The 13,186-nt window shown below is 69.1% G+C and overlaps 6 protein-coding genes across 6 annotated transcripts; 2 read left to right on the top strand and 4 right to left on the bottom strand.

Annotated features, from left to right (window-relative positions):
* Positions 1 to 3: 3 nt before the first annotated feature.
* Positions 4 to 2,253, bottom strand: FA09DRAFT_344270 (amino acid transporter; the record flags this gene model as incomplete). The annotated part of the gene is made up of 8 exons (XM_025744645.1): positions 4 to 620; positions 688 to 802; positions 865 to 1,047; positions 1,106 to 1,111; positions 1,182 to 1,414; positions 1,591 to 1,787; positions 1,838 to 2,013; positions 2,140 to 2,253. 8 exons carry the CDS (start codon positions 2,251 to 2,253, stop codon positions 55 to 57), a joined length of 1,590 nt encoding a protein of 529 aa, XP_025595998.1. The 3' UTR covers positions 4 to 54.
* Positions 2,254 to 3,305: 1,052 nt separating this feature from the next.
* Positions 3,306 to 5,930, bottom strand: FA09DRAFT_332030 (hypothetical protein). Its single transcript, XM_025743285.1, has 2 exons — positions 5,412 to 5,930; positions 3,306 to 5,296 (listed from the first exon to the last, which is right to left on the bottom strand). Exons 1-2 carry the CDS (start codon positions 5,659 to 5,661, stop codon positions 3,651 to 3,653), a joined length of 1,896 nt encoding a protein of 631 aa, XP_025595997.1. The 5' UTR covers positions 5,662 to 5,930; the 3' UTR covers positions 3,306 to 3,650.
* A 398-nt stretch (positions 5,931 to 6,328) lies between these two features.
* FA09DRAFT_344269 (hypothetical protein) lies at positions 6,329 to 8,248 on the bottom strand (the record flags this gene model as incomplete). The annotated part of the gene is made up of 6 exons (XM_025744644.1): positions 7,890 to 8,248; positions 7,466 to 7,653; positions 7,291 to 7,408; positions 6,969 to 7,240; positions 6,490 to 6,912; positions 6,329 to 6,428 (listed from the first exon to the last, which is right to left on the bottom strand). The coding sequence occupies exons 1-6, from the start codon at positions 8,115 to 8,117 to the stop codon at positions 6,329 to 6,331; spliced, it is 1,329 nt and encodes a 442-aa protein (XP_025595996.1). The 5' UTR covers positions 8,118 to 8,248.
* An 812-nt stretch (positions 8,249 to 9,060) lies between these two features.
* FA09DRAFT_332028 (hypothetical protein) lies at positions 9,061 to 11,483 on the top strand. Its single transcript, XM_025743284.1, has 4 exons — positions 9,061 to 9,340; positions 9,405 to 9,645; positions 9,697 to 11,135; positions 11,190 to 11,483. Exons 1-4 carry the CDS (start codon positions 9,104 to 9,106, stop codon positions 11,436 to 11,438), a joined length of 2,166 nt encoding a protein of 721 aa, XP_025595995.1. The 5' UTR covers positions 9,061 to 9,103; the 3' UTR covers positions 11,439 to 11,483.
* Positions 11,214 to 12,643, bottom strand: FA09DRAFT_362755 (hypothetical protein). Its single transcript, XM_025745507.1, has 3 exons — positions 12,179 to 12,643; positions 11,842 to 12,125; positions 11,214 to 11,788 (listed from the first exon to the last, which is right to left on the bottom strand). The coding sequence occupies exons 1-3, from the start codon at positions 12,567 to 12,569 to the stop codon at positions 11,510 to 11,512; spliced, it is 954 nt and encodes a 317-aa protein (XP_025595994.1). The 5' UTR covers positions 12,570 to 12,643; the 3' UTR covers positions 11,214 to 11,509.
* Positions 12,382 to 13,092, top strand: FA09DRAFT_137970 (hypothetical protein). Its single transcript, XM_025739114.1, has 2 exons — positions 12,382 to 12,383; positions 12,477 to 13,092. Exon 2 carries the CDS (start codon positions 12,626 to 12,628, stop codon positions 12,956 to 12,958), a length of 333 nt encoding a protein of 110 aa, XP_025595993.1. The 5' UTR covers positions 12,382 to 12,383; positions 12,477 to 12,625; the 3' UTR covers positions 12,959 to 13,092.
* Positions 13,093 to 13,186: the final 94 nt, after the last annotated feature.

Here is a 13,186-nt window from a genome sequence, read left to right as displayed (position 1 = left end):
TGTGCATCAAGACGTGTGACATTGCATCGCAGCCAGAAGGGTAAAGGGGGGCGCCTACTCCGTCTTGCGCTTCTCGTACACCGTGACGCGCGTGTTGTCAGACAGGCGCGTGTCGACGGGGACGAGCGTGTAGCCGCCGAGGCGCGGCAGGACGTGGTACCAGACAAGCCAGTACACGGCGCCCAGCGCAAAGATGCCGATCGAGACGGCGGGCGCGAGCGCGTACCACAGCGTGTCGTACACGCTCTCGTCCGCGCGCACCGGCGGCAGCCAGGGCACGACGACGAGGAAGGCGGACACGAGCGTGAAGAAGACGGCGACCGGCAGCGTCGCGCGGAAGGGCGAGGTCCACTCGCGTGCCCACGCCGGGCGCAGCGAGAGCGGCAGGTAGGCGAGCACCAGTGCGAAGCCGACCGCCGTGTTGATGACGTTGAGCGGATAGGACGACAGGTTGAGCACGAAGTTGTAGGCGTCGCCGGCCGGCGGCGCCAGCAGGATCACGAGCGTGACCACGGCGTGCCACGCCAGGCCGGCGAGCGGCGCGTTGAAGGGGCGGTTGGACGCCAGCACCTTGGAGAAGGGCACGAGGCCGTCGCGGCCCAGAGCCTGGTTCACACGGCCTGGAGCGAGAGGGAGTGACGCTGGTCAGCAAGAAGCTGCACGGCCGGCTCCGGAGACATCACGCACCCTGCGCGAAGATCACGGCGTACACGTTGGCGGTGGCGCTCAGTGCGACGAAGACGCTGAGAGCCCGCGCCGAGCGCTCGCCGAAGACGTTGGCGAAGAACTCGGCAGCGATAATCTGGACAGCGTGATGAACGGTTAGTCACCATGCACGTGCCCGGGCATCTTTTCCTTGCTCACCTGAGTCGAGGCGAGGATCTGCTCGCGCGGCACGGCAGCAAAGTAGGCCACCTGGATGAGCACATAGAGAACCGCGACGCCGCCGATCACGATCGGTCCCATGCGGCGAATGGTGCGCGTGGGGTTCTTCAATTCGCCCGCTGCATACAGGGTATTAGAGAAGCCAACGTAGGACCAGAGAGCCTGCGAGCGTGTCAAGTCAGCGGCGAGTCGACGATGCGCGGCGTCGCGCTCTGCTCACATTGTACTGAGCAGTGTCGAAGCCGAAGGGAGATAGCGTCAGCCTGGCGTCATAATTCACGGCCCGACGTACGCACGATGCACGATGCGATGCCGTAGATGTCGCTGCGGCTGCCGGCGAAGGCATTGTCGAAGTTGCTCGGCACGACGGGGACGCGCGTGTGGCCGCCCAGCGCCGCGAAGCCCGCAAACACGATGACCAGCATGATGGCAATCTTGAATGCTCCGATGGCGTTTTGGAAGCGCACACCCCACTTGATGGATGTGCCGTGGAGAAGGACTGCAGAGACGATGACGGCGACGCCAATGGCTGCGACGGCGAGGTCTGTCAGCCGCCAAACAGGGAGGAGGCGAGGGCGTCGCCGGGCGCGGCGCACGGGCCGCGCTGCCCATGGGTTGACTTTCGGCCGCGCCCCGCCGCGGCGCCTCTCGACCACCATCCTCTCCTCTCGTCGTGTCGCGCCGCCCGCTTGCTCTCTGACTCACCTCGCGAGCTCCACTGCGACGGCGCGTTGCCGCCCGCACGCCAGAAGTAGCGGCCGGCGACGCCGGCGTTGCCGGCAGCCTGGCCGAGCAGCAAGGCCTGCGACGCGTACAGCGCAAGCACCAGGTGCTTCGGGCGCCGGTAGGCGTGCTGCAGATAGTTCAACTCGCCGCCGTTCTTGGGCAAGGCGCATGCGAACCTGAGGCAGCGTCAGACGCCGGCAAGGCTCAGAGCATGCGGCACACTCACTCCGCGTAGACGGCGAAGCCGGCGCCCGCAATGAGCGCGCCGATCACGTAGTAGATGAGGACCATACCCACCGACCCCGACTGCGCGAAAAGTGTCGACGTCGTCGCAAAGACACCGGTGCCCACGATGCGATTAAAAGTCGCGCCGCAGGCGCTGATGAGGCCCAGCGTGCGGCCCTGGGGCAGGTCGGAGGAGACGGAGCTGCGGGGGGCACGGGTCAGTACGCTGCGGCGCGGAGGAGATTGGCCGCTCGCGGGACATGCTCACGCCGCATCCTCCAGGCTGCCGACACGCTCAAGCACCTCCTCGTCGCCGGGTGCACCCAGCTTGGACTTGTGCGAGTCGTCGGCGCCGCTGTGCTCGCTCTCGGCGCGCGTCGGCTGCTCGGCTGCCGGCGCCTGCGAAGGGAAGGTCATGTTGCTGTGCGAAGACGGAGGATGGGAAGGCAGGATGGGCGCTCAGCCCAGCCGGACCAAGATGGCCGCCTTCTTGTACCACAGCCGCAGCCGCATGCCATGCTGCGGCGGGTGCAGATCGGGATACGCACCGGGCAGGAAGTTAGGATGGCGTGCTCGCGCGTCGCGCCAAATCTGGCGCCCGGCTCCGCCACACGCCGCATCACGAGCCAACCGCACTCGCTGCGCCGCTGCCCTGCCGCGGCCGCCCTCCCTCCGTGCCTGGCCGAGCCTCGCCCACAGGCACAGCACCAGCCAAATAGCCTGCCTAGGCTCCGAAGCTCGGACCCGAGAAGTCATCGTGCTGCCGCCGCAGCGCGGTGCAACGGGCTGGGCGGAGGCGTCCCTCTTGCCTCTCCTATCCTCAGAGACTCAGACGGCCGCTGCGTGCTTGAGCATGCATGCTGCTGATCTCGTCATCGGTGGCAGTAGGCAAAGGAGGAGGGGCAACGTATGCCCTACGCCCACCACGACTGCTCAGCACGCGGCCGCGACGCGGTCTGCAGTTGGCCAAGAGCACCCTCGCCAAGGTGGGTAGCGTGCATGACTCCTCGGCGCAGCAACGCCTCCAGTATCCCTGGCGGCCCTGAGTGCCCTGAACCTCGCTGCATTAGGATCATCACCTCTTCGCAGGGGGCGATGGCACCACGAGCTGCGTTTTATGTGCGCCGGAGAAAGGCGAAGAGCGAAATGCGAAAAGCGAGACGCGGCAGCGGCGCGGCGGCGCGGCCAGCGCCACGGAGAGGCCGGACCAGACTCCGCGGGCGCAGCGCGCGCGTCGCGCCCTGCCTGAGCGTGCAGCTGGGCCGCGGCTTGGCATCAGCCAGCACGGCGAGGGCGCCGAGGGGCACTCTTACTGCAGCACTCGACTCTTGCGCGCGTGCACCGCTGCGGTCGGAGCTTCGCCTCTCGGACCGCACCGGGGCGACGCCCTTACTCAGCTTGGCCGAAGGCGAGCTGCGCGCCTTCACGAGCATCGAGCATCGCAGCCGTGCTGCACCTGCCGCCGTTGCGTCAAAACGTCCAGCGCCGCCGTCCACTTCAGAGCACTCTCAGCTCGCAGCATGCAAGTACTCAGCCGCAGCAGCGCAGCAGCGGGCCGGGGAGCGGCGCGAAGCACATGGTGGCGCTTGGCAGAGCTGCTCTGCGTTCATGCAAGCACGCCTTCGCTGCACACCTGACCGCTCAGGGTCCGATCCAACACCGTCCAAGAGCTCGCCAAGTCGCACGCCACAGCGAGGCTAACACATGCGCCGTCGCCTCGCGAGCACGACCCGGCGCTGTGGAACGTGAAACGGTGACAGTGGGAGCGGTGGTGTGTGATACAGCAGTGTGGGGCGCATGCAGGCAGTCCCAGGCTAGTCCTGGCCCTCGAGCGCCTCGACGGTGCGGAGCAGCTCGCCGAGCTGCTGGTGCAGCTTGCGAATGACAATCTGGTCGACGGGGTTGATGGCGTCTGCCGATGCTGCAGGCACAGCGCCGCTAGCAGTCGCAGCGTCGTCGGCAGGCGGCGAACGAATGCCGGCGAGGCGGCTGACTTTGCCGATGGCGTCCCGCAGGTCGCGCAGCTCGAGCTTCATCGCGAAGAGGGCGATGCGGCGCGCATTCGTCGTGCTCGGCGTGTAGCCGCCGATGCGGATGTCCCAGTCCGGCGCGCCCGAGGCGCTCTGCGCCGAAGACGTCGACGACGACGGACTCGAGGCGCCAAAGCCGCGGCGCAGCGTCGACACGGCACGCGCGTAGATCTGCAGCGCCGTCGAGATCAGCAGGCCCGCCGAGAGCTGCGTCGAGGGGTCCGAGCGGCACGTCGGACAGTCGGCGCTGCAGGCGCACTGCGCTGCCACGGCCTGCGAGGCCGAGAGCGTGAGGTGCAGCGTGGTCCCGGCCGACTGCGAGGCGGCCGGCGCGGATGCCGTAGCGGCTGCGCCAGGCGAAGCAGCGGCACGCAGCGTACCGCGGACGTTGAGCAAGGCGACAGACACGTCGCAGAGACAGGTGCAGCCCTTGCCGCTGGGATTCGGCACGCAGTGCACCCGCTGCTTGCCCTTGGCGCTCGGAGCGGCAGCGGCAGGTGTGGCAGGCGGGGCGTCGGACGCAGGCGCTGCACTCGGCTTGCTGCCGCAGCAGCATGTCGCGGCACCGGTGACCTCGCACGGCTTTGCCTCTGCTGGCTGGACGAGCTTGGGGTCTGGCTCCTGCTCCCAGCCCTGTCCTTCCAGAATGGCGCCCTGCTCCGTCTCGATACGCCCGCTGCCCATGCCCGCGTCCTTGCCCCTCGGCCACGTCGAGGTGGATGATGAAGACGAGGCGTCTGACCGCAGGGCCGCAGCCTGTGCACTGGCGGCAAGAGGAGCGCTTCCCTTGCCGCCGGGAGGCGGCGGCGGCGGCACATTGTCGAGCCAGTCTGGCGCCCACCAGGAAAAGTCCGCCGGCACTGCGTACGACACGTCGTTATCCACTACGCTGCAAGGCAAGCCCCACGACCCACTCGGGCCGCCGGCGCCGCCTTGCATGCTCGGAGACTGCGGCGGCGCTGCTGTCCATGCATCGAGCATGCCCGAGGTCAGGCCGTCGGAGCTGCCGATCTCGAGCGAGTCGAGCGAGTTGAGAAAGGCCGCGACGGCGAGATTGTCGAGCGACGGCGACGTGGAGAGCCGCGCATCGTCCTGTGGCGGACGCAGCAGTGCATGCTCGCCGCTGACGCTCGTGCGCGACGAGGAGGCCGTGGAGCGCGGCGAGAGTGCCATGCCGGCCGCCAGCTCGCGCGGATCGACAGTCATGCGCGACGAGGAGGAAGTCGCAGGAGATGGCCGCGAGTCGCCCGGCACCTGGGAGCAGCACGAGGCTCGGGCGACGCCCTGGCTTGGTGGCATCGAGTCGCGCTGAGCGGCCTCGGCCTTGACTCGCTTGGCCGCTGCCTCGACATGCGCGCCACTGTCGGGCTGCGAGCTGGACGCCTCCTGGCCCTTGCGCTTCTTCGGCCGGCCGATGGGCTTGCGCGTGGCTGCGGCAGCGATGTCAGCCAAGCAGAGCTGGTGTGCGCTCGCGTGACGGGACAGCGCAGGCGTGGACGTGGCAGATACTCCCCGCCTCGCGGCTCCTCGTGCCTCGCAACTCACCAAAGACACACGGACGCTCGTCGTCGCAGCAGCGCGAGCACGCCGGCTGCACGCCGTCGCACTTGAGCTTGCGCGTGCGGCAAGACTCGCACGCCGTGCGCACAGGCAGGGCCGAGCCTGAGGCGACGCTCGCGGCGCGCGACGACGACGCCGGCGACGAGGCGCTGGACACAGGTCGGGCGATGTGCGGCACTGCGCCGGCCGTGTGCAGCGCCGCAGGGCTGCCGATGCTGCTGCTGCGCGCCGACATGGCGCGCGCAGTGAGGCGCCCACGAGCGCACAGAGGAGTGTCTGGCTCAGGGTGCTGCGACGAGGCGGCCGCGGTGCTAAGTCGGCTCGCACACGAGCGGTGCACGCTGGCGCGCCCGCCACGACGACGACCTCGGCTCGGGTGGCTGCGGGTCTGCTAGCCTGGGGCCTGACTGCGTGCGACTGGCGCGGCCGACTGAGGCAGCACGGTGGGCTGCTGTTGCGGCAGGAGCGCGCGGCGAGGAGGACGGACGGTGAGGGAGCGTGCGGTCAAGCAGGAAGAGCGAAGCTCCGGCACAACAGCCGCCGCCGGCGCGCGCGGCGCCGCGAGCTCTGCCGCCGGCTTGCCTTGACGTGCCCCCGCGCGCGCGATCCTCGCTCGGCCCTCATCAACGTATCTTCTCGCCGCTCGGTATCCATACCCCTCGTGTCACACATCCACGCAATCGTCCCGGACTGCATGACAGCCGATGAGCATCTTCCTCAACGCGCTGCCGCCCGCTGTCCCGGGTAGGCTCAAACTCAGATGCTCGGCAAGAGACCACACCGGCTGCCCGTGGCTGGGCGAGAACACTCCGAGCAGAGGGGTAAGATGTCATTAAGCGCCGAGAGCAGTCTATGGGCAGACAGGGCCGTAAGTGAGTGAGGAAGACGGGATGCGATCGGAGCTAGGCGAGTTGCAGGCCCTCGAGGCCGTGGTCCAGGTCGGCGATGAGGTCCTCGATGTCCTCGAGGCCGACCGACACGCGCACGAGGTTGTGCTCGACGCTGCGGGCGCGGGTCAGCAAGGTCACGCCGTCATCGCGGCGCTTACCAGCGCTGCACTCACCCGAGCTTCTCACGGTCCTCGTCGGACACGCTCGCATGCGTCATGAGGCTCGGCAGCTCGATCAGGCTCTCGACGCCGCCGAGGCTCTCGGCGAGCGTAAAGACGCGCAGCTTCTTGAGGAATGCCTTTGCCGGCCGCTCGTCCTTGGGATTGCTGCGCAGGCGGAACGAGACCATGCCGCCGTACGCAAAGGCGCCGCTATCGGCCTTGGGGGCCGCGCGCGGGGCGACCTGTGTGCGGGCGAGGGCGTGCGACGGGTGCGATGGCAAGCCCGGGTAGATGACCTCGGCGACGGCGGGGTGCTGCGCCAGGTGCTCGGCCACAGCCAGCGCCGACTCGCCGTGGGCGCGCAGGCGCAGCGGCAGCGTCTTGAGGCCGCGGAGGGCGAGCCACGAGTCGAAGGCAGACGGCACGGCGCCGATGCTGTGCGTCGCGGGTCAGCCAGCGCCTCGAGGCGCCGCACTGCACGCCACACTCACGAGTTCTGCAGGAAGCGCAGCTTCTGCGCCCACGCCTCGTCGTTCGTGACTGCTGCGCCCATCACCACGTCCGAGTGGCCGTTGATGTACTTGGTGATCGAGTGCACGACGATGTCGGCGCCGAGCGCCAGCGGGTTCTGGTACCACGGCGAGAGGAACGTGCTGTCGACCACAAGCGCCGCCTGCGGTGCGACCGCCTTGACGACCTCGGCGACGAGGCGAATGTCGATGAGCCGCAGCGTCGGGTTCGTCGGCGTCTCGAGCCAGACGAGCTGTGCGGCGCGTCAGCACCGGCTCCTGCATCCTTCCACGCACGACGCACCTTGGTCTGCGCAGTCAGCTTGCTCTTCAGCGTCGCCTCGACCTCCTCACGCTCGCCGCCGAGCTCCGCAAAGTCCGTCACCACGTTCTGCATCGTCGACGCAACCTTTGTGAAGTAGCTGCCGGGCGCATGCATGAGGAGCCGCACAGCACCGGCGCAGCGCAGCACGACTCACCGGTATGTGCCGCCGTACACGTCATTGACACTCAGCACGTGGCTGCCGGGCGCCAGCGACGCGAGGATGGTGGCCGTCGTGGCGCTGCCGCTGGCAAAGGCCAGGCCGTGTTTGCCGCCCTCGAGCGAGGCGAGCGCGCGCTCGAAGCCATCGCGGTTCGGGTTGGCAGAGCGGGAGTACTCGTATGCCTGGTGAGCTGGTCAGCGCAGGTACAAATGGAAGAGAGAGGCCTGCGGCAGAGCGCGTCTTCACAGGACGCCGATGCGTCCTCAGCGCTCATCAAGGCAGCGCTCCCATCGCTCACAGGGCGCTGGCTCCACGTCTGCCCTCGGCAGTGTGCTCATCTCCGGCCAGACCCGTCTGCCGGCTGCTGCGCTCTCCTCCGCTCCACTGCCACTGCCACCGCCGCCTTCCCTGCACGCACCTTGATGCCGCCGACGCCGTCCTGCTTGTACGTGGTGCTGAGGCTGATGGCCGGGATCACAGCCTGCGTGCCCTCGTCGGGCTCGGAGCCGACGTGGATGGCGCGTGTGCTGAAGCCGTACGCGGGCGCGGCCTTGCCGTTGCCATTGGCGTGGCCGTTACCATTGGCGTGGCCATTGGCGGCGGCGGCGTGTCCGTTGCTGGCCTCGGCGACGATGTCCTGGACCATGCTGGGCGGCAGTGCGAGTGCGAGTGCGGGGTGAGCGCGGCGGGTGCGGGCGAACAGGCGTGGGACAGGGTCCGGCAGGGGCGGCACGCGGCGGTGGGCGGAGCTGAACGCGGGCCGGCGGCGGCGAGGTGATGGTGGAGGCGGGGACGCAGGAAGCAGCAGCGGCAGCGAGCAAGCTTTAAGGAGAAGGGATGAGCCAAGTCGCCGGATATAGAGCGAGGGCGGATGGCGTCGTCAGCAGCGCCATGTGCGTATCGGCCAAAGTCTAGAGTAGAGTGCTGCTCTGAGGGGCGGGCGCAGCGCTCCGGCCGAGCGGTTCGGTTGCGCGGCGGGCCGTCGGCCGCGGCGCCGCGTGCGGCGTGGCGTGCTCGGCGCGCCGCGGCACAAGCGCGAAGCGCGAAGCGTGAAGCAAGCCCTGGCGCGCGTGCCCTGCGCTTGCGGCCGCAAGGCACGCCCTCCGCGACGACGAGCTCGGCATGCGAAGGGCAGAGGCGCTGCGATGCTGCGTTGCTGGTGCTGACGCTGGACAAAGGGCAGTCTGGTACGCCGTGCCCCAGCATGAAGGGAGGCCAGGTGGAGGCCTGCGCACCGCCGTCTGCACACTGGCGCCCCGCGACGATCAGCACAAGGGTTCCGCGATGCCGCGCTGATCCCACCTGTTGCATTTGCCTCTTGCTGCGCCTTCAGTTCCGTCGTGTGGAGGTGCTCGAGGCCTGCATCCGGATGGCGGCAGGCGGGCGGCGGTGGCGCAAGGCCGGTAGTGAGAGCACGCCTTTGCGGGGTACGGACGGCGCTCGGCGGCCGCACAGCGCCGACACCGGCGTGGGAGCAGCGCGCACGAGCCTGATGCAGCGTCCAGCTCCAGCGGCACGGAGCAGCTCCCTCACCCAGCAGCCGGCTGCTGTCCTTCCTCTGCGCTTCTCCACACGCACCTCGCCGCTCGCACTCCTCGCTGCGGTCCACAGCGACACGCACGTCGAGCACGCATGCCCGCCGCCACCAAGGCGCGCCTCACGGGCAGCGCCGCCGCCGCCGCCGATGCCGCAGCCGCCGCGGCCGTGCTGCCCTCGTCGTTCCAGTCGCGCCGCCGCCGCGCCGCCGTGCTGGCCGCCTTCTGGCTCGCCATCCTCGCCGCACTGCCGGCATGGTGGCACCTGACGAGCATCGAGCGGCGCGCGCTGCCCGAGGAGCGCGTGGCGCAGTGGGCCGCCCGCCGTGCAGAGGTGAGTCGGCGACATGGACGTGCGCAGCCGCTGCTCTGGCCTGGCTGACATGGGCTCCGCACAGCAGGCCTGCGCCGTGCGAACGCCGCTGACGCTGCAGCTCGAGGTGCCGCGCTCGCTTCTGCCCGAGGCGTTTCCCTTCTTCGCGCAGGAGGAGCGCTACGACGACGTGGCGGCGTGGAGCGAGGCGCTACAGCGCAGCGTTCAGCGCGCCCTCTCGCGCACCGCCGAGTGCCACGATGTGCGGCTGCAAGTGTCGGTCGAGGGCTCGCAATCGCCGAGCTCAAAGAGTGCAGGCGGCCCTCGTGAGTGCACCCTGCAGCAGAAGACCTCTCAGCTGCTGATGCCTGCGGCAGTCTACCGCGTCTCGCTTGCCTCGGATGCTGCACTCGCCATTGACGCGCCCAGCAGCGGTGGGCACGGCATCTCGCTGCTGAGCGAGCATCTGAGCGAGCAGCTGGCGGCGCTCTTCCAGCTAGCGCCTTCCAGTGCCGTGCACTCGCTGCGCGAGATTCCGTACGCGATGCGCATCCGCACCGTCTGGCACCTGCTCAACGAGGATGCAGCGCAGCAGTCGCCGCTGCCGGCGGGCCTGGCTGCATGGGATGCGCGGGCGCTCGATGAGGCGCTTGATCGGCACGTCGGACCCATTGCGCGTGCGCTGCGAGGCACACATCGCATCGGACGCGAGAGCCAGAGCCACTGGTGGGCGCCGCTGGCCTTTGAGCCGGAGCTGCGCAAGCGGCAAGTCGCCGAGGCGCAGGCCCACGACGTCTATGCCGAGCCTGCCTCAGAGGCAGGCAGCTCAGAGGCCGCGACGGCCGACAGCGAGGCTTCTGAGCCGGTAGAGGCGGACGATGCCGCGTCGACTGCAGACACGCCGCTCTACGAGCCGCAGAACGACTCGGACGAGCACGCCGAGCGAGTGCGCCAGGCCGTCGAAGAGGCGCAGTTCGCTCGCGATGGACAAGAAGACAGTCCGCTCGACGATGAGGAGCAGGCAAAGGAGGAAGAAGCTGTCGAGGAGCTCTTGGCTGCCGTCGAGCAGCCCGACGAGGCTTCTGCCACGGCCGCCGATGCTTCCGCCAGCGAGACTGGCCTTGCGCTCCCCGAGCTGCCTGCCGAGCCCGCAACGGAGGACGTCCACGTCATCACGCCGGAGCAGCTCCAGGTCTTCGTCAACTCGGCCGAGTGGAGCCTCTCCTCGCCCTCGCCAGCCACCGCTTGGGAGTTCCCATCAGCTCCCTGGCTCTCCGATCCCGAGCGCGAAGCCGGCCTCGCGCTGCGGCGCCTGGCCTGGGGCGACGAAGAGTCAGACACGGAGCGCACGCTGCACTTCTGCGTCTTTGTGCCGAGCCCTAAGCACCGGCCGCTCTACATCGACGAGGCGACGTCTGAGAGTGCGCGCGGCTTCCTTGTGCCGCAGTGGGGCGGCGTGGTGCTCTACAGCCCACCTGCGCCGGAGGATGCGAGCAGCAGCAGGAACAGTAGCTCGCTGCTGCCGCCCTTTGCTGCGGCCGAGCTGGACGACATGATGCCGCTCTTTGCGTCGCAGCTGCGCTCGCTGCTCGGTCTGCGCCTGCCACGCTCGCCGGCCGGCAGCACCGAGGCGCAGCGCCTGGCACGCCGCGCCGTCGCGCTCGATGCGCTGCTGCGCCGCCGGATAGCGGAGACGGCCAACGAGGCCGTCGACACGCTGCACGGCATCATCCGCCTCGTGCACAAGATCACCAACCTTGGCGTCGGCAAGCAGGTGCAGGACGACGTGCGCGACGCCCTCGAGGCGCTCGACATGGTGAGGCTGGTTCTGAATTGCGCCACAACCACGTACTGACCACCTGTCTGCCAGCTCGATGCTCACCTGGCGCTGCCGCCTGTCCCGGCACGCGCTGCTGGCGAGGCCTCGCCCGATCTCGAGCGCGCGCTCATGCTCTCCTCGCGCGCCGCTGCGCTCGCCAGCCGCGCCTTCTTCAACCGCGACATGATCAAGGAGCTCTACTTTCCGCAGGAGCACAAGATGGCTGTCTACACGCCCTTCTTCGGGCCCGTTGCCGTGCCGCTGCTCGTCGGCATCGTGCGACTCATCAAGCGGCCGTGATATGTACAGACTGGCATTGCGATGGTATATAGAGAGACGTGCTGAGGTCCGGTCCGCGAAAGTGCCAGCGCTTAGAGGTTCAGGAGGAACGCGACGACGATCGCAGGGGCAAAGATGAGGCCCGCGACGCTCGGCGAGACGATGCCGGCAGCGTCGGTCGCCGCGGCCTCCTCCACGAGCGGCACGTCCTGGCCGATCGTCGAGTTCAGGCAAGAGAAGTACGTCTGGTTGACGCTGCTGGGCAGCGCGGCGAGCGGTGCCTCGAGCGCAGCCGTGTCGTTCGTGCCCACAGCCGGCTGCCCGTTCTCGTAGCCGTCGAGGCCGAGAGCAAAGGAGGAGCCGCGGTAGTACTGCAGACGGGCGTCAGCTTGGGGCGAGACTCGCACTCCTGCAGCAGGCTCACCTGTGCAACCTCTTGCGGGCCCGCGCTGAAGTTTGAGGGTGCCGTGGCGTTGTTGGTGCCCGTGCCGCAAGCCGAAGCGAGCGCGTCGCGGACCGTCTCGATGGAGTTGTTGTCGCCGAGCAGGAAGAAGCGGTTTTGCTCTGCGTCGACGCCGGCGGGCGGGCTGATGAGGAAGACCGTCTCGGCGCCGCCTGGCCGGTCGTCGCGGTTGCGGTACTCGGATGCGCCGTAGTAGCCCGCGCCGAGGCCGACAGCACCGAAGCCGAGGGGCCAGAAGATGAAGGCTGTAGCGAATGTGAGCTTCGTGCGCGCGCCGCACCTGACCCGCTGTACTCACGGAAGCCAGCGCCAGCCGTGCCGCGTCCACCGCCGTAGCCGCCGCTGCCATAGATACCACCGCGAGTACCACCGCCAGCCGTGCGTCCAGCAAAGGCGCCGCTGGTGACGGTGTACGGCGTGCTGACGCCGTTCGCGCTGGAGCTGCCGCGCAGGCCCGAGCCGCCAGAGACGGAGCCAGCGGTGAAGCCGGGCGTCGAGGAGCGGCCGGCCGTGGTGCCGCCAGTTGACGTGCCAGAGCCACTGCGCGACCCGCCGCCGCTGCTGACGGAGCCGCCGCCGCCGCCGCGTCCACCGCCGCCGCCACCACCGCCGCGGCGGCGCGTGAGCTCGATGAGTGAGCGAGCCTCGTGCTCAGAGTAAGCGCCGATAAGGTCGGCGAGAGCGGGCATGGCGTGTGAGAGTTGGGGTTGAGGTGTGTAGAGTGTTGAGGAGTGGCCGGCGTGTGATGAAGGCCGGGTGCGTGTGTCTGGGAAGCAAAATGGATGTATCCACGCTGCGACGTTATGTACCTGCTCAGGCCACCGCGGTGGCGCGAGACGATTCCGCGCTCCGCTGCTCCAGTGCCCGCAAGCGGCTGGCGGCCGTAAGGCCGCGTTGCCAAGGCGGGCAGCAGCCGAGGGCCGCCGGCTGCGAGCGGCTGCCAAGCGGGGACCGCGGCTGCGTCATCGGCCTTGATCGGCACACTGCTCCAGTGCCTGGCTTCTGCGCACCGCGTGGACGGGCGCGTGAGCGAGCGACAAGCCGCGGAAAGCGCGAGGAGGCTGTGCCCCCGCCATGAGCTAGCCTCACCGCCGCGTCACCGCCATCCGCGCCCCTCGTGGGCGTTCCGATATGCAGACAGCGGGCGCAGCGCGGCCGTCGTGCTGCGTTGCTGCCGATGCAGGACAGCAGCCGGGGATCTCGTGCTCCCACGCACGATCGGCGCCCGCGTGAGCCGCTCTTCCTCCATCCCTAGCGCGGCACCGCCTCCTGTGGGGCATCATTCTGCACAGAAGCATGGCATTGC

This window comes from Tilletiopsis washingtonensis (genome assembly GCF_003144115.1).
Source record: "Tilletiopsis washingtonensis strain MCA 4186 unplaced genomic scaffold FA09scaffold_21, whole genome shotgun sequence".
In the NCBI taxonomy this organism is placed as follows: Eukaryota; Fungi; Basidiomycota; class Exobasidiomycetes; order Entylomatales; genus Tilletiopsis; species Tilletiopsis washingtonensis.
Note: the sequence above shows the minus strand (reverse complement) of the source record. Positions and strands in the feature narration are given on the sequence as shown.

Excerpts from the sequence above, each read along its gene's own strand:
- FA09DRAFT_332030 (XM_025743285.1), bottom strand. The coding sequence starts at position 5,661 with ATGTCGGCGCGCAGCAGCAGCATCGGCAGCCCTGCGGCGCTGCACACG. Across the intron at positions 5,297-5,411 it reads CGAGCGTCCGTGTGTCTTTG|CCACGCGCAAGCCCATCGGC; the intron begins GTGAGTTGCGAG and ends TCGCTGCCGCAG.
- FA09DRAFT_332028 (XM_025743284.1), top strand. The coding sequence starts at position 9,104 with ATGCCCGCCGCCACCAAGGCGCGCCTCACGGGCAGCGCCGCCGCCGCC. Across the intron at positions 9,341-9,404 it reads GGGCCGCCCGCCGTGCAGAG|CAGGCCTGCGCCGTGCGAAC; the intron begins GTGAGTCGGCGA and ends GGCTCCGCACAG. Across the intron at positions 11,136-11,189 it reads CCCTCGAGGCGCTCGACATG|CTCGATGCTCACCTGGCGCT; the intron begins GTGAGGCTGGTT and ends CCTGTCTGCCAG.
- FA09DRAFT_362755 (XM_025745507.1), bottom strand. The coding sequence starts at position 12,569 with ATGCCCGCTCTCGCCGACCTTATCGGCGCTTACTCTGAGCACGAGGCT. Across the intron at positions 12,126-12,178 it reads CACGGCTGGCGCTGGCTTCC|CCTTCATCTTCTGGCCCCTC; the intron begins GTGAGTACAGCG and ends CATTCGCTACAG. Across the intron at positions 11,789-11,841 it reads GCCCGCAAGAGGTTGCACAG|TACTACCGCGGCTCCTCCTT; the intron begins GTGAGCCTGCTG and ends GCCCGTCTGCAG.
- FA09DRAFT_137970 (XM_025739114.1), top strand. The coding sequence starts at position 12,626 with ATGAAGGCCGGGTGCGTGTGTCTGGGAAGCAAAATGGATGTATCCACG.